Here is a 23,518-nt window from a genome sequence, read left to right as displayed (position 1 = left end):
TCAAGTCTCCACATACCTTTTAGTCGATGAAGTTCCACCAGTTCCTTGAGTAGTTCTTCGTCTTTGTATGATGATCACCATGGAGTCTAGAGCTGAACTACACTTTCTATCCTAGTCCGAGACTTAGCTATAAGTAGACTAGAAATCAAGACTTATAGTTTGGCAATTAAACTTGACAACAAGCTTGAGATAGCAATGCTTGCGAGTTTGACCGAGCAGTGCTCTTACAGATACTACATATGTTATGTATCGATACTAATCAAATATGGAAGGGTCTTTTAGGCATTTAAAAAACACACTTTATAATCTCCACAAAGTTTTCGGACCAACGAGTAAATAATCTGGTCCAAAAACATGTTTTTGGACTAGCGAGTAAATTTGTTTCACGAGTGGACTAGCCATTAACTGGGTCATGAAAAACTGGACTAACCGGTAATTCCTACTTTTGGCATCCATTCACACTTGCAACCATCATCTCTACGAGGCTTGAAATGCTTGTGGCGCCAGCTATCCTAAACATATAGTTGTAATGCGGAGACTAGAACACATTTCAAACAGATGTAAGAAGTATCTAAGTGCATTGTCTTAATCCCTATAATCATCAAGGAAGACAAGAGTATCGTCTGCGAATTGCAGACATCCCATTTTAATACCATTCTCACCAAGTTGAAATCCACCAATCCAACCCAACTCCATAGCTTTCTAGAACATTAAATTTAGATCTTTAGAAATGACAAAAAAAAAAGAATGGAGACAGAGGGTCTCCCTATCTTAAAATTTTACCAGAGATGAACTTGGTGTGATTTGATCTATTAATAAAATTAAAAAGGGGAGTGTTGTGGACGAATCCTTGTACCAATTTTTCCACATAACTTGAAACCCCATGTTTTGCAAAACTTCGTAAACAAAATCTTAAAAAACATGATCAAACGCTTTTTCGAAGTCGATTTTACAAATAATTCCTGGAACTTGACTCTTAATTCTTAAATCTATACATTCATTGGCAATGAGGGAACAATCTAGGATCTGTCTTCCTTTAATGAAACCTGACTGGTAAGTGGACAATAAAGAAGTCAGCAAGGTCTTGAATCTCTCTACCATCACCTTGGAAATCATTTTGTACACACTTCTCATTAGGGAAATGAGCCTAAATTACTTCACTTTTTCGATGTTTTTTTTTTTTTTGGAGTTAGAGACAAGAAGGAAGCTTTCAGCCTCCGGTTAAGGGTTTTCCATCTGTTGAAAACTTTGAAAACTCTCATTATATCACCTCGCATAAAGTACCCACATATAAAAATGACGTGGACCTAGAGCCCGTCGGGACCTGGAGAGCGATCATGACCTAAAACTTGCAACATCGTAATCCTCTTCTGTAAAGTCTCTTTCTAGAACTGCGACCTGCATAATATCAATCTTCTTGAAATCCATAATCTCAATGCTAGGTCTATGTCCCGAGTATATTTAAAATAGACAAAATGTAATGTTTGCTGCTCCGCCGTCTGTCTTGTCTGTCGTACTCTTTATTTTCTTCTCCTCCACATATATTGTGAAGGTTTTGAGCGCATTTGAATGATGAAAAAGGGGGTCTCTTTATTGGTCAAATGGATATATAGACTTAGATAATAAAAATAAGAGCGTACGTGCAAAAAAAAATTACATACCACAATTAGTATCTAAAGAAAAATTAATTTTCAGAAGAGAAACTACTTTCGGAAAAAAATAAAATTGAGGGCACACGAGTTAATCTCGGATTTTCAAGGTTATACCAAGTTAATACTCACGAAGACATGCTTAAAAAGCATACTTGCGTGCATTTCAAGTGTTACTTCCTATTTGCAAAATTAATAAATGATCAGTTTTGTAAACACCTTTTTTTCCATTCAATAAATTGTAACAAAACAGTTGGTAGTTTTTTGTCTGAAAACTTGACAAAGGTGATAATGAAGGCTTTGAATGTGACATTTTCGGTAAATTTTCATGTATGTATTTTTCAAGCAGAGAACTCACAAACAATATCTCTTGTCATGATCTTGCTTGAAAAAATGAAGTACTAATTCGAAGTAAACCATGAAAACTAAATGATATGAAAACTTGCAAGTGCTGAAGTAGAGTAAATTGGAAACATGGAAGTTTTAAGAAAATTTAAACTGAAAGTAAAAAGCTGAAGATAAGTAAAAAAAAACTTAAAGAAAAACAATTATTTCCCATTGTAAACTAAATAGCTTCTTCCCGATTATATAGGGTGGATCGGAATCCCTCAGGTTGACTCCAAAATATAGTTGTTAAAAAATACAAGATAACAAACCTTAATAGTGAACCACTAATTGGTGTTAATAAGCTAAAACACAAAAGACATAACAAAAAGAATTTTCTCCTCATTGAACATGAGATACTAAAAGATGAGACTAATTGAGTATCCTTAACTTGGAGGTTAAGGTTCTCCACATATAGGTATCAAGAGATACTCTTATATGATCCAGTGCTTCTCATGGGAGTATTCTAACTAAGTTACATAAGTACTAGAGTAATGTTATATATGGATTTAGGTTATCCACTTACCACATACTTAATCTATGGGCTTAGTAATAAATAAGATACCCCCCCCCCCCCCTATAATGAGGTAATTTAAAGGGAAAGATGATATATTCATTTCTCAGACCCAAAATATTTCTTTGTCTCACTTTCTTAGTTAAAATAACTCATCAAGACCAGAAATTTCACTCAAAAAATATTAAATGCTCTTTTTTTACTCTATGTCATTTGATATCGATTTCGCAAATCCGAACAGTTCCATCCATCTTTTTGCGGGTAGGCGGCGACGAAGGTAGAAGACGGCCGTCCCCAAAAATTTTGAAATCTCTTTTGGGATCTTTTAATTATTACGTAAATCATATATAGCCTACCTGTGAATTTAGATTGACCTTAGTAATGAAAAGAAAACCTCGTTCAAATGGCTCAAGTGTAGTATACAAAATTCGATTTTTTCTTCTTCCATATTTCCTAGAATCATTCGATCAAGGCACCACTCCAAAACAAAAGGAAAGATTAAAGCTTTTGTGGCTATGACAAGTTCTCCATTCTCCAGCACTAACTGTTTACAAGTGTTTACTTTCTTATTTAGGCTTGGAAACTAGTCCCAGCTATTTTCTAAAGGACGTCCTAATTTTATTTTTAAATTGTCCCTCTTTTGTTTTGATAATTATTGAAATCAGTGACATATTAGTATGTCGTAACATAACATATTAGGATAGTGCTAGATGTATTTTTAAGTATCATAATGCCATTTTGCTCGGAAAATTTTGAAGCGACATACGACCACCTAAAAATATTAGTTATACAAAGCTTTAGTCATTAAAATTTGCGCCCACTAAAATGTTTGGCTTTAATCCCGACTTTAGGTACCTTTCTGAATTTCTTGCACCTATGATTATCGTAATTGAGTATTCATGGATTTTTTAAGCCTATCCATACGCAATCTCCCGGTTCTGTCGTTGCTAGTGGATGTCTATTGATAAACTACTGAAGGATGCGAGTGTGGAGTTAAGAATCCGTTGAGCATCCCATCAGCTGAATTAATAGTTATTTCTTTCCGTTGTGCTCGTCTTGTTCACTAATGTTTTTTAAAATTTGGGTTAAAGTCCAAAAGTTATATATTTTTTTTTACTCGGTAAATAGGAAAAATATATTAAGAAAGAAGGCTAATTACAAAGATAACATATACGAAACCACCGAGCAAAGTGAAAAAGGGAACACACAAGGAAAAAAAAACCTAAAAAATACACCACCACTAAGGAGGTCAAACAACAACGGTTTCCGATTTACAATAACATCTTGAAGTTATAAACTGTTTAAGGTTGAGCTACGCAGATTAGAGAAGGTGGGCAGACGGATATTAGCTTGGGTGCAAAAATAAACCCATATTTGTTGTGTATAGATACAATTCCATAATAATTGGTCGCACGACTCATCCACTTGATTACATAAAGAGCATAATGAAGGGGAAAGATGACATGCGAACGAAGAAATGTTGAATTTTCTCCTCAACAAGTTGTCTGCTGTTGGAAGCTTGCATTAAACTAATTGACAAAGAAAAAAGCTTACTTTGTGTGGCCAACATTAAGACATGCGAACGAAGAAATGTTGAATTTTCTCCTCAACAAGTTGCCTGCTGTTGGAAGTTTGCATTAAACCAATTGCCAAAGAAAAAAGCTTACTTTGTGTGGCCAACATTAAGACCAAAATCTCTTACTAGGAAACACCACTGAAGTATCGTAGTTGTGATCAAGAATATATGCAGATTTAATCGAGTTTGTCACCTACCCACACAAGCTCATCTGCGACTTCAGGAATGAACACCACTTTATTAAAAATGTCCAGTAAAGAAGTAAGCTCAGAAATTTCAATGTCGTACAGACGGCTTCTCGCAATATCTAGCTTCAAACAGAAACCAAGACTCATTTGGTTCGAACAAACTAAAAAGCGAAAAATAGGAAACGCCATGAATAACGTACCTTGAGCACACCATTTATACTCCCAAAGACGCGCCTTATCCCCTTTACGACCCTTAAACACAGTGTTTTCGAAGAAGTCGGTAGCCACTTTCGAAATATTTCTCCAATTTCGGCCCAAAGGTTATATTAAAGACTAAACCTCAAAGAGGTTTACTACCTACAAGCCCAAGTAGCTAGGAAAAGAAAAAGAAAAATCTCTCTCATCCCGTTGATGACGAGTTTCGAACTTAAATACTTCGTATCATCACCCAACGACTTTAGACTGTAACACAATGACATCTGCCTTGTTCACTAATATTGATATTAATTTAGTTGAAATAATAATATGCAAATTTCCTAATATTATTATATTAGATAAAATCAGAAATATTATATCAGTGATGAGTTTCTTTATTACTATTTTATCGGAGATAAATTTTTTTACTACTCCTTCCGTCCCTAATTAGATGATCTAGTTAAAATTTACTAGTAAATTTAGAAATGACTTATCTCTCAAACTATACAACGAATTTTCGTAAACTTTGTATCATTGGAAAGCATTTTAAAACATCTACCTAATCAATATAAATAACTTTGTATTATTTCTTATAATAATACTAATCTATTACTCCACTTATTTATGGTATAGGTCACCTAATTAGGGACGGAGATAGTAGTATTTAATGGGTGAATAAAAAAACGTTAATAACCATGGTGGTGATAATGGAATCTTAACCATGGTACTGTATCCTAGACAGCCAAACCAAGTACCAGTAGGCTGTTGGGCCAACATAAACGACCAGCGTACTTGGCGCTGCAACAAAACGACAACGGTATTTGTTCTTTACTAAACTTTTCGCGGGAAGAAAGTCGTCTCTTACCCTTTTAGTAGAAGCAGCTGGAGTGATTCCTGGAGTCAAGTCGGAGAATACCTAAATCCTCTCGATCCCAATCTCTCCAGCGCCAAATTTTATAAAAATGTGGAGATATTCAAGCTGGATTTCGATTCTCACATGTCTTTCTCTCTCGTTTTTTCATGCCTCATGTGATGAAGATCCCCTTCTTGGATCTGCTCGTGTTGTTTTCCAGGTTCATTTCTTTTCAGAAATTTTATTTTATTTCCGAATTTTATACTATGTGTTAGGCAGTGATTTTTGTATCATTATTGTTTGTATGATTCATTTGAATCTGATTCGAAATATGAATAATTGAGGATACTTTCTTTAACCCTAAGGGTATGATTGACCTAAAATTTGAAATATCACAATCTTCCCTGAGCAATGGTATATACCATTTTGTGTGTGTTCTGATGATTCTCGATTATTTATTAAATTAGGCCGCAGAATGTTGGTTGAGGTGTTTTTGCCACTGTTCTCCCACTCATATATACTGGTGTACTTATTTGAGCAAATCACATTATTATAAGAGTTCACTTCACCAGTTGACCACATTTCCTTCTCAGGGTTGTTTACAATCAGTAGGAGGATTATAGCGTAATAAGGCTGATGAGACGGACAATTGTTTCAATTAGGGGTACTTGTTTTGTTGTTTATGGAGTAATGGGAACTGGTTTTAATGTGCTATCTTGCAGACAAACTATGGAGACATTGAATTTGGATTTTATCCTGATGTTGCTCCCAAAACAGTTGAACACATTTTCAGACTTGTTCGCTTGGGGTGCTATAATACCAATCACTTTTTCCGGGTAGTCTTTCTAACTCTGGAATTTGACCTCTTCAAATACTACAATAGGTGTAGCTTTTTCATTTTAATGACCATCGATATTGTTATGCAGGTTGATAAGGGATTTGTTGCCCAAGTGGCTGATGTTGTTTATGGAAGATCAGCTCCTCTGAATGACAAGCAGAGGGAGCATGGTGAAAAAACAATAGTCGGTGAATTTAGTAAGGTCAAACATGTAAGGGGAATCCTTTCAATGGGAAGGTAAAGTATCTTCTTCTTAAGTACAGTGTATGTTTATATCTCTCTTCTTCTCTTTACAGTTTGTATAATCATATTTGCTTTGAACTTAGAGTTTTTCCAATCAAGAGTTATTGTACATAAAAATAAAGTTCAATTCCTGAGTTTACTATACCAAAATCGTTTTGAAGACTTCCCGCTTGGATTGCACTTTATCTTGCGAGTAATGCCTGTAGAGTAAAGGATATGTCAGTTGTCACATTTTCACACTATTCTTGTTGACTATGAAGCACGGACGCTTTTTGGAAACATCTGTTTAAGCTATACTTCTGGATGACAGACAGCATCCCTACTTGGAACACAGTCACGATGCCTTTGGAATTCCAACTTTTAAACTGCGTATCCAGTTACAAAGTTCTCATTCGCTTTTTTGTTTGTTTCACATCTAGATATTAGTTACGAACACTGACACTGCCCATTTCTGAACTTATCTAACTGAGTTAAAGAGCTGAATTTGTCTTGTAATACATACTTTCGTGGTTTTTGTAGGCACTCTGACCCAAACAGCGGAGGCTCCTCTTTTTCAATGCTTCTTGGGGATGCTCCTCACCTGGATGGCGAGGTACTGTTGTAGTTCCCCTGCAGCTACAATTATAAATATACTTGATTTCATATCTCAAATTACGCATTTGACATGGTACTTATGATTTTCGACTTGCATTGCCAGTATGCAATATTTGGTAAAGTTACTAAAGGTGATGAGACATTGAGAAAGCTCGAGGAACTCCCAACTCGCCGGGAGGGGATATTTGTAATGGTATAATATCTGAATCCACTTGTCTTTATTTCAGTAATTTGGTAAAACATGTGAATGCCTCTGTCCTTCCAACTCCAGTTACGGAGATTATGCCATTGGAAATGAAATAGTCTTACAACAATAGGCCTTCCTCTTCACTTATGACGAATAAATATTTTTGGACTTTCATACTTTTGGCAGAATTGTTGGAGATTATTCCTTATTCGGGCCTATTTTGCTATCTTTGTACATCTTTTTATAATAGACTTTTGGTTTTTGCCGCATAGTTCCAGTGATGTTTACGAAACCTAGAATTGGATGTGGCGTCTTTGTGATTTCTACCTTCTTATGAATGATTTTTGGTGCATACTCATGATATCAACCCTTCTAGATTCGGCTTTCTTGTAGTTGTTATTGCTTCATGCTAACACTATAAATTATGTCGACTGAAGTTATTACCGTTTCTTTTCAGCCAAAGGAGCGCATCACCATCCTATCATCCTACTATTATGGTGAGCACCACATTCTAGTTCTGTTTGTTTCTCTAGTATTCCATGCCTCGAGGATGTTTAGGTTTCATAAAGATGAAAAAAGTAGTATGGAGTTATGGGTGCATACCATTGTAACAAATGCATGTGAGAACCTGTAGTGATCAATCAGTTGGATCAGACCCTGTCAAAAGTGCTATACTGAAAGCATCCGAGTCAACTTATGGGGCACATTCAGCTGGATCTCCACAAATCATCTGACTATTCTCACTTTTGGTGGATGATGTTGGGAACATGTTCCCATGCTCTCTCCCACAGTTTATGAAGTGGCTACATAAAAACATGCTCTCTCCCAGTTTATGGAGTGGCTACATAAAAACATTTTGGCTACCTCAATGCCATATTTCTAGTTGAGATACATGTTTAGCTGGTAAATTAATTGGAATTTATGGGGTGACATGTTTTCTACTAAAGTTATTCATACGCCTATCTTTGTCCCTTCACCACAACACTCAGTCTGTCCTCTCCCTCTGAGATACTTGTGTAGTTGGATTATCTAATACTGTTTATCAAAAACAGATACTGAAGCTGAGTCATGTGAGCAAGAGATATCCACCCTGAAAAGAAGGCTTGCTGCAACAGCAATGGAAGTTGAAAGACAGGTACCCTCCATAGATTATGTGGTTTTACCCCAAAATTTACAGCTTAAACTTTTAGAGGACCATCCTAACTGCACCGTCATTTCTTCTTTGCAGAGAATGAAATGTTTACCATGATCCAAGCAGTTAAATCATCGTCAACTGGGATTATCATTTCTTGCAGAGAATAAAATGCTTCAAACCAAGAAACCAAGAGAGTTAGGAATTGCTGTCTGCCACTGTAAGTTTTGCCTGTAATACCGTTTCAGACAGAAAATTCATGAAGAAAACATATTTGTAAAAGTAGTACTTCGTATTGAAGATGACTAATTTTAATGATATGAAATTTTCAGCATAACACTTCAATTTAACTCTTAACAGAAAAAGAAAAGAAAAAAACGAAAAGGAAAACTAACATCCAATGAGTCCATTTGGTTATTAATTTAAGCAAATCCTAGTTTTCCTTGCGACCTATATATTTCTTAGATTCTAGTACTCATCCCCTTCATCATCTTCTCCTTCAGCGGATTCTAAGCCAACTTCCTCATAGTCTTTCTCTAGAGCAGCTAAATCCTCACGAGCTTCAGAAAACTCACCCTCCTCCATTCCTTCACCAACATACCAGTGCACAAATGCACGCTTAGCATACATGAGATCAAACTTATGATCGATCCTTGAGAACACCTCTGCAACACTAGTTGAGTTTGAAATCATGCAAACTGCTCTCTGAACCTTAGCTAAATCTCCACCAGGAACAACTGTAGGTGGTTCGTAATTGATCCCGCACTTGAATCCAGTAGGACACCAATCAACGAACTGAATCGTCCTCTTTGTCTTGATTGTTCCTACAGCTGCATTGACGTCCTTCGGTACAACATCACCTCTGTACATTAAACAGCAAGCCATGTATTTCCCGTGGCGAGGATCACACTTGGCCATCATCGAAGAGGGCTCGAATGCAGTATTAGTAATCTCTGCAACTGACAGTTGTTCATGATAAGCCTTCTCTGCGGATATCACTGGGGCATACGAAGAAAGCATAAAATGAATACGTGGGTAAGGAACCAGATTAGTCTGGAATTCTGTAACATCCACATTCAGAGCTCCATCAAAACGGAGTGAAGCAGTCAATGATGATATAACCTGAAAAACATTAGGTTTGAATTTCAGTTATAACTACATTACAGTAGAAACCATATCCTTCAGATAAATCAGTCATACTATGTGAATAACATGTAAGATCTCTACCTGTGATATCAACCTGTTAAGGTTTGTGTAGGTAGGTCTTTCAATGTCCAAAGATCTACGGCAGATATCATAAATAGCTTCATTATCAAGTAGTACAGACACATCAGTGTGTTCCAGAAGAGAATGAGTAGACAAAACACTGTTGTAAGGTTCAACCACAGAAGTTGAAACCTGTGGAGACGGGTAAACAGTAAACCCCAATTTTGATTTCTTTCCATAATCAACTGAGAGTCTCTCAAGAAGTAGAGATCCAAGACCAGATCCTGTACCACCACCAACAGCATGAAATACCAAAAACCCTTGCAGCCCAGTGCAGTTATCAGCAAGCTTTCTGATCCTATCAAGGCATAGATCCACAATCTCCTTCCCAACTTTTCACCAAAAGAACAGCAGCGAAATGTTAGAATGATAAATTGAGTAAAAGAATGTTAAAAACTGTTGATTTGAGTTTTAAAGTTTCTTATTTCCTCACTTGTGTAGTGGCCTCTAGCAAAGTTATTAGCTGCATCTTCTTTGCCGCTAATAAGTTGTTCAGGATGGAACAATTGACGATAAGTACCGGTTCGTACTTCATCGATAACAGTAGGTTCAAGATCTACGAAAATGGCACGAGGTACGTGTTTTCCTGCACCCGTTTCACTGAAAAACGTATTGAAAGCATCATCTCCTCCGCCGACAGTTTTGTCACTCGGCATTTGTCCATCAGGCTACACAAATTAAACAACACCAATCAGATTTTATTTGCGGAGAACGATAAAAACATAAGTAAATTAAACAAACAAATGCTAGGGTTTTTGGATTTCACCTGTATGCCATGTTCAAGGCAATAAAGTTCCCAACAGGCGTTTCCAACTTGAATCCCTGCTTGGCCAATGTGGATTGAGATGCATTCCCTCATTTTTTGGGTATTTCGATGGAGAAAAAGAGAGGATCTGAGAGGGTAAGACCAGAGAGGGTGAAGAGAGAAAGAAGAAAGATAAATGGGTGAGTTTGGTGGAGGATCGCGGAGTCTTGAACAGTTAAATATAAAGGCATGGGGAATGAAAAAGTAGGGTCGATAACCGCTAGGAAATGGTTAGAAACAATAAATTGCTTTTTTTCGGATTTTGAAATTTGAATTTTGAAATGAGATAATTACGTGGGGAAATTGGTTGTATCCAGCTGTGATTACCGTTAAAATTTGACCATTCTATCTGGGTAAGTTTTACTATCTTGGTAAGTTTAAATTAGTGTACATTCCTCGATTAAGATTCTAGAGTTTATCTGTTCAAACTTCAAATCATGTTCTAATTTGGGATTTTTTATTTTGTTTTCGATAGATTTTTCTTAAATCTTGAAACAGGTACGTGAAGCAAGGGCTCAGCTAGGATCGTAAGTAACTAGGTGTGGTTAGCCAAAAATCTTGCTAAATTACTGTTATGTGTGTGTGAAGTCAGGAAAAACAAAACAAAGAAAAAAGGTTTGGGAGCCGGTTGGGCTGGCATGCGAAACTGTCAACCCATGCCTTAGGGCTGGCTCCGTTCTTCCTGACACGAATGTTTGTCACAAAATTGGTTAAAAAGACCAAAATCAATAATTCCTGGGTGAAAAAGACATGTAAAATTTGATACTGTTTAAATGGACGAGAATGTAAAAATAGGCAGGATGTAAACAGTTTCATCATACCCATTTTTAAATATTTTTTCTTATTTTTAATTTACACCAGGATGCATCCAGTTTCACCCTCGTTCTTTTTTAAGTTTAAGTCAGGATGAATCCAGTTTCATTCTTACTATTTTTTTTGTGTCCATTTCACCCATATTAATTTGTACTCGTCCATTAGAACCATGTTTTGAAAATATTTGGACAAATGGCCCATTTTCCGAAAGTTTTTCGCCCAACAATGTAGACATAACAGGGAGAATATGAGAAATAATTCCATTATTAAGACCCAATTTACAAAGTGAGTATGGTGCCACAAACTCTTTTCACAATAGTCATCCGACCAATATGATAAGAGTGAAGTTGCGACTCACGGTTAAATAGTGGGGGTTAAATTACCCATTTATCCCATAAAAACGTAACGGATTATTTTGCCGTTGGTGGTGCTTTGCGACGGTAGTTTTATTTGATAGTGATGGTGCCGCCGCTTACATGTCACAACGGTACTTCAACCATGTTCAGGATCGTCACATGGCATTCAGGATCGTTATATGGCATTCATCTAGAAGGTTCACCGCTTCCCCTTATGGGGTTTAGCGAAGCTTCTTAAGTTTCCACCACCGCTACTTCATCAACGCACCACAAGCAATTAAGCTAAAAGAGTGAGGGTATTTAGGGAGGGTATTTCTGGAAAATATAACACCTCTTGTAAAGCAAATTAAAAAGTATAATCAATTCGCAAACACAAATATGACAACTTTGTATGTTGGATTATATGGTACACATATTAGCCACCGAGGTGTTCGAGGTGGTTAGTTAGCTTATGGTGCATTCAACGGACGTGTGGAGAAGATAATTACAAGATCAAGTCATGCATAAGATTACGTATTCTGGCTAGTAACTCTGTTATTCTAGCTGGATAAGTTAGTTTACCTAGTCAATGTATTTTTCTACTCTAGGTTTACTTTTGATTCAATAGTCCTATAAATAGGACTCATCGTGTAACTATAATATCATCCAGAATGATCAAACTCTCTGGAGATCATAATCTATTTCATTCTATTGGTTTTCTCCATGGATGTAAGCGTTAGTGCCGAACCACGTTAATGACTTCGCCTTCTTTATTTCTGTTTGATTTGCTTTCCGTTTAATCAATGATCCGTCTCGATACCCATAATTTATTATGGTATCAGAGCGGCGAGATCCGCTCAGATTGCTTCTACCTTCAAAAAAAAAAATCTTTATCTGGCTGGTCTTCAATATTAGTCCAGATGATTTAAATTTTGTGTTTCATCAAATAACTATTCCTAATCTATTCTTCGGTATGTCATGTCGATACAGTGCACATGATATTCTATCAATATTTTGCCATTGTTCACGGCAAAACATTTCTCTTAATATCAATATCAATTAATACTCTATACCTTAAATCTTTTATGGTAACTATGGGTATCTCAATCAAACACATTGTGGATGATCAAGTATACATCCCCTGTAATTTATTTATTTTTTCATGGTTTTTCTTTGCCAAGAAAAATTCAATCCCGAAAATATCTCCATCTTCGAAATTCTTGCCAAAATCCGGCAATTGATTTATTTTTTTTACCATTTTTGATAAACTCATGCTTTCCGGAGATATCATTATTTAGAATATTTTATTTGGTATCCAAAAATATTTTCGGATATCCATTCATTACCGAATGTATCATTCCATATTTAGGATATCTCAAAATTTCTGAACAAATTTCCTTGTTCACTTTTATCTCCTTAAATATCGTCTATAAGTGCTAGACTACAATGCTATGATAACAAGAATCAAACTTCCTTGTTTCAATCAGTTTTTTTTCCATTCTAGAGTTGTTAGACTGGAGCTACTGCCAATGCTATCATTCCAGTCTTATTTCTGAATTTGTTTTCAATTAAAAAAAAAAAAATCATAGGCGACCATCATTCACTGTTGCATCTATCATGCCTTGCCTTGGTTATCAACAAACGAAGCACTCAGCTAAGCCTTTTTGAGCCCCTCAGACAACCTCGCCTCTGGAGAGAATCGTCTCAACTCAGAGGAGGGATGATCAAATAGATGGACTCACCGCATCAGACACAGAAGATGATGAGGAGGCGCTAATCCTGCTTGCCCAGAGACGAAACACCAGGCGACAAGTTGAGTATCAAGAAGCACTCGGACGAGAGCAAGAACGACTTAGGAGAGTACAGTTAGGACGAGAAACAACTATCGGAGTCGATCCAGCGACATCGACCCAGATACCCCCTACAGTACCACCTCCCCTACCAATGATAACGGTCCCACCCCCTGCTCATTTAGGCCATCCAAATGGTCACTCTAGCCATGAGAGTACGGATCCAACGCTACTCGCAATTCTAGAAAGTCAAAGAAGGCAAGAGGCGGCTTTAAGGGATCTTCAACAGAGGAACCTAGCTTTAGAGTTTGAGAACTATCAGCTACGGAACTTGAGGTCGAGGTCGAGAGGGTCTTCCAGCCGAGGGACATCGGGTCACCAAGGCCGAGCCGGGCGAGTACCACCAACGACAGGACCGAGCAATTCCGGCCGATCAGGATAACCCCCGACACCACCTATCCGAGGGTACGGTCCACCCGAGGATTCATCAACAGAAGACGAAAGGCGCGAGAGGAATCATCAACAGAGAGACACAAGGGCCGACAATGTAACCGAAGCCAAGCTAAGGGAGTTAGAAGAAAATATAAGGAAGTTGTCAGGAAGCGGCGAAGAAGATAAGCTAGCCGAGGTCATAAGCGAGGCCGAGAGGACCCCTTTCACCCAAGAGCTAGAACTAAGGGCCTTCCCACCCAAGTGCACGCTCCCCACATTTCCATCTAGGTTCGACGGTACGGGAGACGTAGTCGAGCATTTGAAGATGTACACTATGTCCCTAATCCAATGGAAGAACCATGAGGTGGTAATGTGTAAATTCTTCCCGGCAAGCCTGTAGGGAGAGGCAAGGAAGTGGTTCTACAATCTTCCACCAGGAACAATCGACAGTTATGAGACTCTAGTCGAAGCCTTCCTCGAAACTTACATGCACAACAACAGACCTCGGCCCAGGGTCAACAGGTTATTCACCTTGGCCCGACGGTTTGGAGAACCACTCAGGTCGTTGACCGATCGATGGAGAAATTTGTGCACAAAAATTGGGAAAGTACCAGTCAACCAGCACATATTCGGGTTCGAAAACGCATTAGGGAGGTCGGACCCCATCTGGATAGCCATGTTTACTGAAAAACCACAGACATTGAAAGAAATGAGGAAAATGCAAGAGCATTTCATCTCCCTAGAAGAAATTCAGGAGGAATCAAGGGATAGGGGAGTGAAAGAGGCTAGCGCAGCACCCAAGTCGATATCGGACGACTAACAAAGACGGCCCGAAAAGAGACCGAGCCCACCTACATGAGGAAATGGGAAGAAGGAATGGGTATCCAAAGGAAATGGGCCGAGGCACGAGGCGAGAACATACACTCCTTTGAATGCTCCACTAGAAGAAATCTTCAAAGAGGTCGAAAAAAGGAATGACATCATATACCCAGCATCAAGAGGGATACAGTTCGAGGAAACCAAGGATCACCGGAGTATTTCCATTATCATCAGTATCGAGGCCACTCTACAAATAACTGCCGAGAAGTAAAATACATCGTGCAACACCTTATTCGAGATGGTTACCTGAGACAATTCGTCTGACACCCAGCCCAGGCAACCGCTACGCCCGATGCACCTGTCCATCAGGTCCGAATCGACAGATCCACTCAGTTTGTCAACACGATTTCGCATTCAGCCACTCAAGAGTACAATCTGAACCCTGGGATCATGTCAAGAATTCACAAAAGGGACCATAACGGGAAAGAAATTTTCAGTGTATCAAAGACTTTGCCGATGGAACCTTGGATGGTGCAACCTATCATTTTCTCGGCTCAGGATGTCCCAGTGAACGTCCAGGCTCACAGTGATCCCTTGGTCATCACTCTGCTGATTGAGGAATGAGGGGTAAGAAGGATACTGGTAGATAGTGGGAGCTCAGTCGAAGTACTCTTCTACGATACGTTCAAGAGGATGGAGATATCAGATGATATACTCGTCCCATCAACATATCATATCTACGGATTTAATGGGACCATAACCATCCCAAAGGGCGAAGTAACTCTAAGGGTATCAGACGGAGGTGGTTACCTAGAAACATTGACTACATTCTTTGTGGTCGATGTCGCCTCGCCCTATGAAGCTATTATCGAGAGACCGTGGATCGCTGGAATCAAAGGAGTGGCCTCATCCTGTCATCAAAGGCTGTGATTTCCAACGTACAAGGGAATAGCCGAGGTCGTAGGCAATTCACAGGCAGCCCGACAGTGCATGCAGGTCGATGCCCAAATAAATGAGGAGCGGCGAGCACGACAAAGGAGAGAGAAGAACAAGGCTAAAGAAGCCAAAGCGGCAGAGGACTTGGAAAAAGTTATTTCGCAGGAGGTCATGGCATACGAAACACAAGGAAGCGAACCTTCATAGCAATTAAAGGATACGACACCGATGAAGGAACCAAAACCAAACTTGTCGGCCGTAGAACCTACTCGGGAGATTAATTTGGGAACTGTAGAAGAACCAAGAATAGTGAGGATCGGGTCGTTACTATCAAACGAGAAAATAAACCAGCTCGTGGTGGTGCTAAAGGAGAACATGGACGCGTTCGCATGGAGCGTGCATGATATGGAGGCCATAGACCTGGAGGTATGCTGTCACCATTTAAAGATCGACCCAAGCTTCAAACCGCTCCGACAAAAGATGAGGCGAGTCGCGCCAGAATTACAGACGAACGTCGAGAAGGAGCTAAAGAAGTTACAGGAATCGGGAATAATTAGGAAATCGCACTACCCACAGTGGATATCTAACATGGTCGTGGTACCAAAGAGAAACGGAGGAGTCAGAATCTGCATCGACTTCAGCGACCTGAACAAAGCTTGTCCGAAGGACAGTTTCTCTCTCCCAAGTATCGATCAACTGGTGGAATCTATAGTGGGGTACGAGGCACTAACGTTGATGGACGGATACGCGGGGTATAACCAGATCCCGCTGGCTCCCGAGGATCAAGAACACACCTCCTTCTTCATACCAAGGGGCCTATACTGCTACACCAAGATGCCGTTTGGGCTGAAGAATGCAGGCGCCACATATCAAAGGTTGGTGGGCGACATGTTTGAAGACCAGATCCACAACACCATCGAGGTCTATGTCGACGATATGCTAGTAAAAAGTCGCCTAGCCAAGAATCACATCCGAGACCTGCGGGAAATTTTCCGGACGATGAGAGAATATAAAATGAAAGTTAACCCGACCAAATGCATTTTTGGGTCACATCGGGCAAATTGGGATATAACATCACTCCAAAGGGGATAGAAGCAGATCCCGAGAAAGTCAGAGCCATCCTCGAGATGCCGTCACCAGCCACAATAAAAGACGTACAAAAGCTGAACGGAAGTATAGCAGCATTGGGGCGATTCATATCTCGGTCGTCCGACAAATGCAAGGATTTCTTTAGCACTCTTAAAAAGGGAGAGAAATTCAAATGGACGGACGCCTGTGAGGAGGCGTTTCAGAATATTAAGCTACATCTTGCAAGTCTTCCAGTATTACAAAGACCCGAGCCATCGGAGGTCCTCACATTATACCTCGGAGCAACTTCATATGCTATCAGTGCAGTCTTAGTTCGAAATGAAGGGAGAGAGGAAAACCTGTTTACTTCATCAGCAAAACATTAAGTCCGGGAGAAAAATTATACAAGGATGGAACAGATGATTCTAGCGCTAGCTTTCGCCACCCTGAAGCTAAGGACGTATTTCCAAGCCCATCGGATCCGCGTGCTCACAAAATCACCTATTGAGACGGTACTGGACAATGCAGGCCGATCTGGAAGGATCTCCAAATGGGGGCGCAAATTAAACAGTTCAATGTTTTCTACGAAATGAGGACACAGTGAAGGCACAAGTAGTGGCAGATTTCTTGGCAGATTTTCCACTAAGCGACGAAGATGAGGTCGAGGACATACCCGGAATGGAAGAAGATCGAGAAGACCCGGCCGACTTACTCGAAGCAAGTAGCCCATCACGTTGGGAAGTATTCGTCGATGGAGCGTCGAACAAAGATGGATCGGGACTTGGGATAGTCTTTACCACACCAAAGGGACGAAAAATGGTCCATTCGTTTAGATTGGAATTTAAGGCGACAAACAACGTCACCGAGTACGAAGCTGCGATTCACGCCCTGAGATTAATCGTCGAGATGGGCCTACAAGATGTAAGACTAACTAGCGACTCGCAGTTGGTGATCCGACAAATCACAGGCAAATACGCCATCCACGACCCGATTTTGCAGAAGTACTGGGAGATCGCCCAATTCTATATCGACCAGATCCCCAGCATCAAATTTCGCCACATATGCAGAAAAGATAATCGACACTCGGACGCATTGGCATATATTGCATCCCAGCTCACAGACCCAAGTGTGGAGGGTATTCGTGTCATGAGACTCCTCGCCCCATCTATACCAGAGACACCCGAGGTGCACGTCGACGTGGCTATCAACACGGCCGATAGATAACCGGATGGAGATTGGAGAAAGCTGATTCATTCGTACTTGGAGACAGGCGAGTTTCCCAAGGGGCAACCCGAGATCAACAAAGTGAAAAGCAAATCGGCCGTTTACGAGCTAAGAGACGGAATCCTATACAGGAAATCATACCTGAGACCACTCTTAAGATGCTTAAGTAAGGAAGAAGTCCAGACAATCTTAAATGAACTACACTATGGAGAAGCCGAAAATCACAGCTCGGGACGAATTCTGTCAGCGAGAGCGAAAACGATGGGATATTTCTGGTCGTATATGAACGATGATGCAAATAAATGGCGCAAGCTTGCGAAGAATGCCAGCGGTTTGGTGAGAAGATACATGCACCGTCAGTAACTCTAAACTCGGCAGTAAGCCCCTGGCCCTTCGCAAAGTGGGGGATCGATATCGTGGGACCATTACATGTGGGATCGGGGCAGAGAAAATACTTAATAGTAGCGACGGATTACTTCACTAAATGGGTGGAGGCGGCACCACTGAGACATATCCGTGACAAGGACGTCTTCAGGTTCATTTGAGAGCACATCATATGTCGTTTCGGAGTACCGGCGGCCATCGTATCAGATAATGGAAAACAGCTCCAGGGAGAAAACATCGACCTACTATTTAACACCTACAACATCAGAAAAAGCAAGGATACCCCCATATACCCTCAAAGTAATGGGCAGGCCGATATCACAAACAAAACTATCGCCGACAATATGAAGAAAAAATTAGATGGAGAATACGGTGATTGGTGCGAAGAACTCTACAATGTTTTATGGGCCTATCGAACCACTCGAAGGGAAGCAACACGGCTATCACTTTTCATGCTGACCTATGGAACCGAAGCGATACTACCAACTGAAGCAATGATACCCACCACAAGAACTGAATCCTGGAGGCGAAACATATCGGCAGATCTAATATTGGCCAAGCTCGATGACTTGGAGGAAACAAGGGAGATGGCATTGCAAAAAATGGAGAATTACCAAAGGAGACTACAACGAGAATACAACAAACGAGTTCGACCAAGAGAGTTTCAACCGGGGCAGTTAGTGTTGAAATATCTAGTCGATTGGGAACGTGACAAAAAGGGCGGTAAACTAGCGGCAAAGTGGGGAGGACCATACACAATTGTGTCTAAAGCTGGCGAGGGAGCTTATCGATTACTCAAACCCGAGTTAAAACCGTGGAACGCTCAACATATGAAACTCTATTACCCATGAGGGGTTCGAGAGAAACAGGTAAACATACTTGTCATTCATTTCTTTAAAACCGCGAGGGGTAGGAAATATGACATGAGCGACCAATGGTCATTCGTACTCGGGGAAAATCCAGTGAGGAAGTGCCGAGGTGACTTACACTCGAATGCTCATTCGTACTCGGGGCAAAGCCAGTGTAGAAGTGCGGAGGTGACTTACAGTCGACTGGCTATTCGATACTCGGGGCAGTGGCAGTGTGCAAATGTCGAGGTAGCCTAAGGGTACTGGTGGTTGGAAGCCAGATACCAAAGGTTGTTAAGATACGATTTCTTCTCAGCTAGGTAACCTACTTACATCTGAAAGGCTACCCCCATCGCAGGTGGCCGTGACCACTTGCCCGAGTTGGTTGGTCGATAACCACTCGGAATTATCGGTCCTAGAACTAGGACGACTAAAACCCTTCCACTGAATCTAAAAGATAGTGATGAGATACCTCGGCTGGGACATGGCATCGGGCCCGATGAACCTCCTTTTTAAGTGTGTTTGACAGAAAAGGCACTAATACTAATGCATGTGACATCAAATGCAGATACGGAGCACAAACAACAAGATAGCAACCATAAAATTAAACAGCGTCAACACAATGATAAAGGAGGAAATTGTCAAGGAAAAGAAAAAAGAAAAACAAGCTTGGCGACGCAGCACCGCATTCAAAGAAGTTGTTCAAAGAAGCACGGGTCAAGTGTTCAAACGAATTACAACCCGCGACAAAGGGAAAATTAGTGGCGCAGCACTACAAAAGACATGATCAACTCCTGGGTGGAACAACACCGACTCCCCCCTTTCTCTGAGCAACCTCGCGGCGCTTTTGCGTGATGTACTCGTTCACACCGGCCTTGATCGCCTCAGCAAGCTTGCTATGATGAGCATTTCTCTCGTCCACAATCTGCTGAGAAAGCTGCTCGGACCTCGCCTCGGTGGCATGGAGCTTAACCTGCACCTCACCTTCGGCCTTCTTCCACTGCTCCACCTCCTGCTCGAGATTTTGCACATCTCGCTCCAGATCCTTGACATGGCCCTGCTCGGCTGCAACAAAACATTATAAGCATATTAAACACGGAACATAGCAGAATACGGAGTAAAAATAACAAACTAACTAGGTCTTAAGATCGCCCCAACATGCACTCCAGAGACCTGACAGAATTGGCAATACAGATTCTAACGACTCCACGGACTTGGCCAACTCGTCCTCGGCCTTAGAAAGCTTCAAGGTTAACTCATTATAGTATTGTTCATTGAACTCATTCGAAGGGCAATATTTCTTGTGATCACTCCACTCGGCCCTCTGACGGTTATAGGACACTTGTAGCATCGATAACCGGGCTTGGGTCCACTCTAGGTCACTGGACAGCTTATCGAAACCCTTGGTCCTTTCAAGAAGATCTCGGTTGGACTGCTCGGCCACAACTTTTTCCCTCAAAATTCGTCGCCGATTTTCATGAAGATCTCGATTTTGAATCCTAAGGGAACCATTTTGACTCTCTAGATTATCGGCTAGTAACGTTTTATCACCAGCAAGTCTTTGAAAGATGCCCAAGCGGGCCCGTAAGTTATCTATCTCTTCGGGGACACACTCAAACAGGTGATATTTGTCCAATTCCTCTTGAAGTTGCTGGATCTCGGCCTCCTGTTGGTCTATCTTCCCATCCTTATTGGAAATTCGTTGTCGAAGATTCTCCACAAGATCTTTCTCGATATCCCACTTTCTCTTCATAAGCCTATACTCCGAAGAAGCGTCTAGATCTATACTAGATATTTCGGATAGAAGAATAATAATTGACTCAGGACATTGGTACGAAAAACTCAATCAACACAACTATTGCAAACAATATACCTTACGCATCGGCGAGTTTGATCTCCAGATCACGAGATCGTTCCTTCTCCTGCTGAAGAGAAGCCTCCAACTTCCTAATCTCCTATCGACGGAGAGCAGCCTTCAACCTCGACCGATTCAACGCCTACAAATTCCATCCCAAGACGAGATTAGTGGGGCCCGATGACATCCAAAGGAAAAGTGCAAACAAATCACTTACCAAATTATCAAAGACCGGTGTGATATCACGATACAGGGGCACGACAGCAATCATCTGTTCATCAGTATAGGAGCCGAACTCCTCAGAATGCAATGCGCCAAATGAATCACAAATAGGGACCGATATGGTAAAGGACGTCTGAACACCCGAGGGAGACCCAACATCCTTATGGGGAAACTTTTGGAGTGATGTTTGGGTCGTCCCCTGATCACCAGACTGCACGACAGGAGTCACAACAGCAGTCTCCACATAAACCTTCACTTCTTTCTGGCCACCAGCATCCTCATCAAACAGCTGATCGTCCCCGAATATATCGTCCTCATCATATTGATCGGGGATATCGATCACGACGTCCGAGATTTTCAACATCACGCCCTTTGCCGCCACCTTCTCCCGAGGAGGATTACGCCTTGGAACCAAACTTTCACTACCACGAGTATCGGACCCTCCAACATCTTCATCCTCGCGCCTAGGGAATTTCTGCACAAGGTTCAGCGTCAGAACACGAGGCAAAAAACAGAGGCAAGTACATGTACTTAGAATAAAAGTTATATGTTTGTTACCTTCTCCTGATCCTCCTCGACCCTTGTGCCAGCACTCCTCTTCTTGGAAATAGAAGATGATTTGGTAGACTCGCCCTGAGGCTTAACCTACGACAAGAAAGTAATCAGTACCCCAAGCCGATACAGCAGGAATCAAAGAAAGTGGAAAGAAAGCAACATACCCTATCATCGTTAATCACCCAGAATGGATAAGGCTCCGTAGGAAATTGAGGAGGAGGGAAGCTACCATGCAAAATTTGGCCGCGAACAAGTAGTGGAACCCGGTCCCAATATGGGTCATTGGTGTGGCGAGCACGCTTGTTGGAGCCTTTACCAAGGGGATCAACATCTAACATCAATCGTTCAACACCCTCAGGCATAGACTTCAGACGATGAGGGCTAGCAGCAAAACCAGCAAGGTCGCCATTGGTAGTTGTCCCGCTCAGATAGTTCACGACGAAATTGGCATAAGTATAATTAAGAGCATCTTCAGGCTTATAGGTCGACCAATCGGTCGTAGATCCATGACCCTCGCCTTGGTCCCTCCACTCATTCATCAGGCGGAAAGTGTTTTCATTCCACTGGGTCAAGGCCCGAAGCGCACCTCGTAGTAGAAAGGGCTAGCAGGGTTGTATAAAGGAAAGCGAAGACCAAGTTCTAATTGCCCACAAGTAACGATGACTGCCTCGGATGACTGCTCATACCTATCGACATCGGACTTCTTCAACACATCCGTTTGGCCCGAGACTAGGGTCACTTCATAGTTTTAAAGACCAAATTCTTCCTTCAACTGTTCAATGAACTCATCATCAGACAAGTCTTTGGAGATCCTCTTATCAGCCCTACATAAAAAAGAAGGAGAATCATCAGGGAAAGGGGAATTTATAGCACGATAATCGTGATTGGAAGGACTCTCAAGCCAAAACAAGGAATCAAGAGAAACAACATCGCCCTTGGAGAAGGTATCACTCACGCACCTTTTTTCAGTCATTGACGGAGAAGAAGTAGCCATGTCAGAAAGCGAACGGAGAGATATGAACTTTGATGGAGAGAAGTAAAAAGAAGAACCAACCACGACTATCGCAAACCTCACCAACAGAAACAGCAAAGAGGAAGACTGAGAAGATAAAAGGGTCACCGGAATTAATGGTGTCGGCAAAGAAGGAAGGAAAAGAAGAAGGGAGAACATTATCGGATATCGGATATCCAAATATCCGACGGATATAACGCTTGGTTTCTCTGAAAATGGCGAACGAAGGAAAGAGGACATAAAGGAAGATATTTATAGGATGCAGCGCCTCTACCAATAGCAATGGTTACAAGTCATAAAGGGAGAATTAGTGGGAGACTGCATGACGGAATTCTCGGCATGCTCGAGGACATGAGAAGGTGGAACGATTTTCTTTCCTTCGTGCCAAGCACACGAGCGAAAGAAGGGGCATAAATGTAGGTGTAGATAATCCACAGGGATAGGTGGCAAGATCCTAAGCTACGATACACCAAAGAAAAAAGAGCGGCGAAGCACATGATAGAACCGAACAACGCAAAGAACGAGGTATCACGTGGGTCGGACGTGATGGCCCAACAGTTGTCGGATGTGACGTGACCTTTATCTCCTGACAGGTCGGGCGAACGATCAGAAAGCACTCGGTCAGACGAAGGAAGATGGTCAAACAAAGGAACAAGAAGAAAGAAGGGCGACATCGTGTTAACCAGACGATCAAGACTCGGCCTCGGGTGAAGAACTATCAAAAACCAAGACTCTATCGGTCAAACCAGAAAGTCGGGCGAGCAGTGCAGGTCCGATAGGGAACAGCTAAAATTGATGTAA

At 41.1% G+C, this 23,518-nt stretch overlaps 2 protein-coding genes across 2 annotated transcripts; one reads left to right on the top strand and one right to left on the bottom strand.

The window, feature by feature from the left end:
* Positions 1-5,213: 5,213 nt before the first annotated feature.
* On the top strand, positions 5,214-8,698 carry LOC113297988 (peptidyl-prolyl cis-trans isomerase CYP23-like). Its single transcript, XM_026546614.1, has 8 exons — positions 5,214-5,579; positions 6,082-6,195; positions 6,286-6,434; positions 6,960-7,032; positions 7,138-7,227; positions 7,679-7,718; positions 8,274-8,356; positions 8,450-8,698. Exons 1-8 carry the CDS (start codon positions 5,469-5,471, stop codon positions 8,468-8,470), a joined length of 681 nt encoding a protein of 226 aa, XP_026402399.1. The 5' UTR covers positions 5,214-5,468; the 3' UTR covers positions 8,471-8,698.
* LOC113297987 (tubulin alpha chain-like) lies at positions 8,627-10,584 on the bottom strand. Its single transcript, XM_026546612.1, has 4 exons — positions 10,386-10,584; positions 10,053-10,287; positions 9,581-9,951; positions 8,627-9,475 (listed from the first exon to the last, which is right to left on the bottom strand). Exons 1-4 carry the CDS (start codon positions 10,476-10,478, stop codon positions 8,822-8,824), a joined length of 1,353 nt encoding a protein of 450 aa, XP_026402397.1. The 5' UTR covers positions 10,479-10,584; the 3' UTR covers positions 8,627-8,821.
* Between the last annotated feature and the right edge of the window lie 12,934 nt (positions 10,585-23,518).

The sequence above is a fragment of the Papaver somniferum genome, chromosome 7 (assembly GCF_003573695.1).
Source record: "Papaver somniferum cultivar HN1 chromosome 7, ASM357369v1, whole genome shotgun sequence".
Lineage (NCBI taxonomy): Eukaryota > Viridiplantae > Streptophyta > Magnoliopsida > Ranunculales > Papaveraceae > Papaver > Papaver somniferum.
The sequence above is the reverse complement of the archived record's forward strand: the minus strand, read 5'-3'. Positions and strand labels throughout refer to the sequence as shown.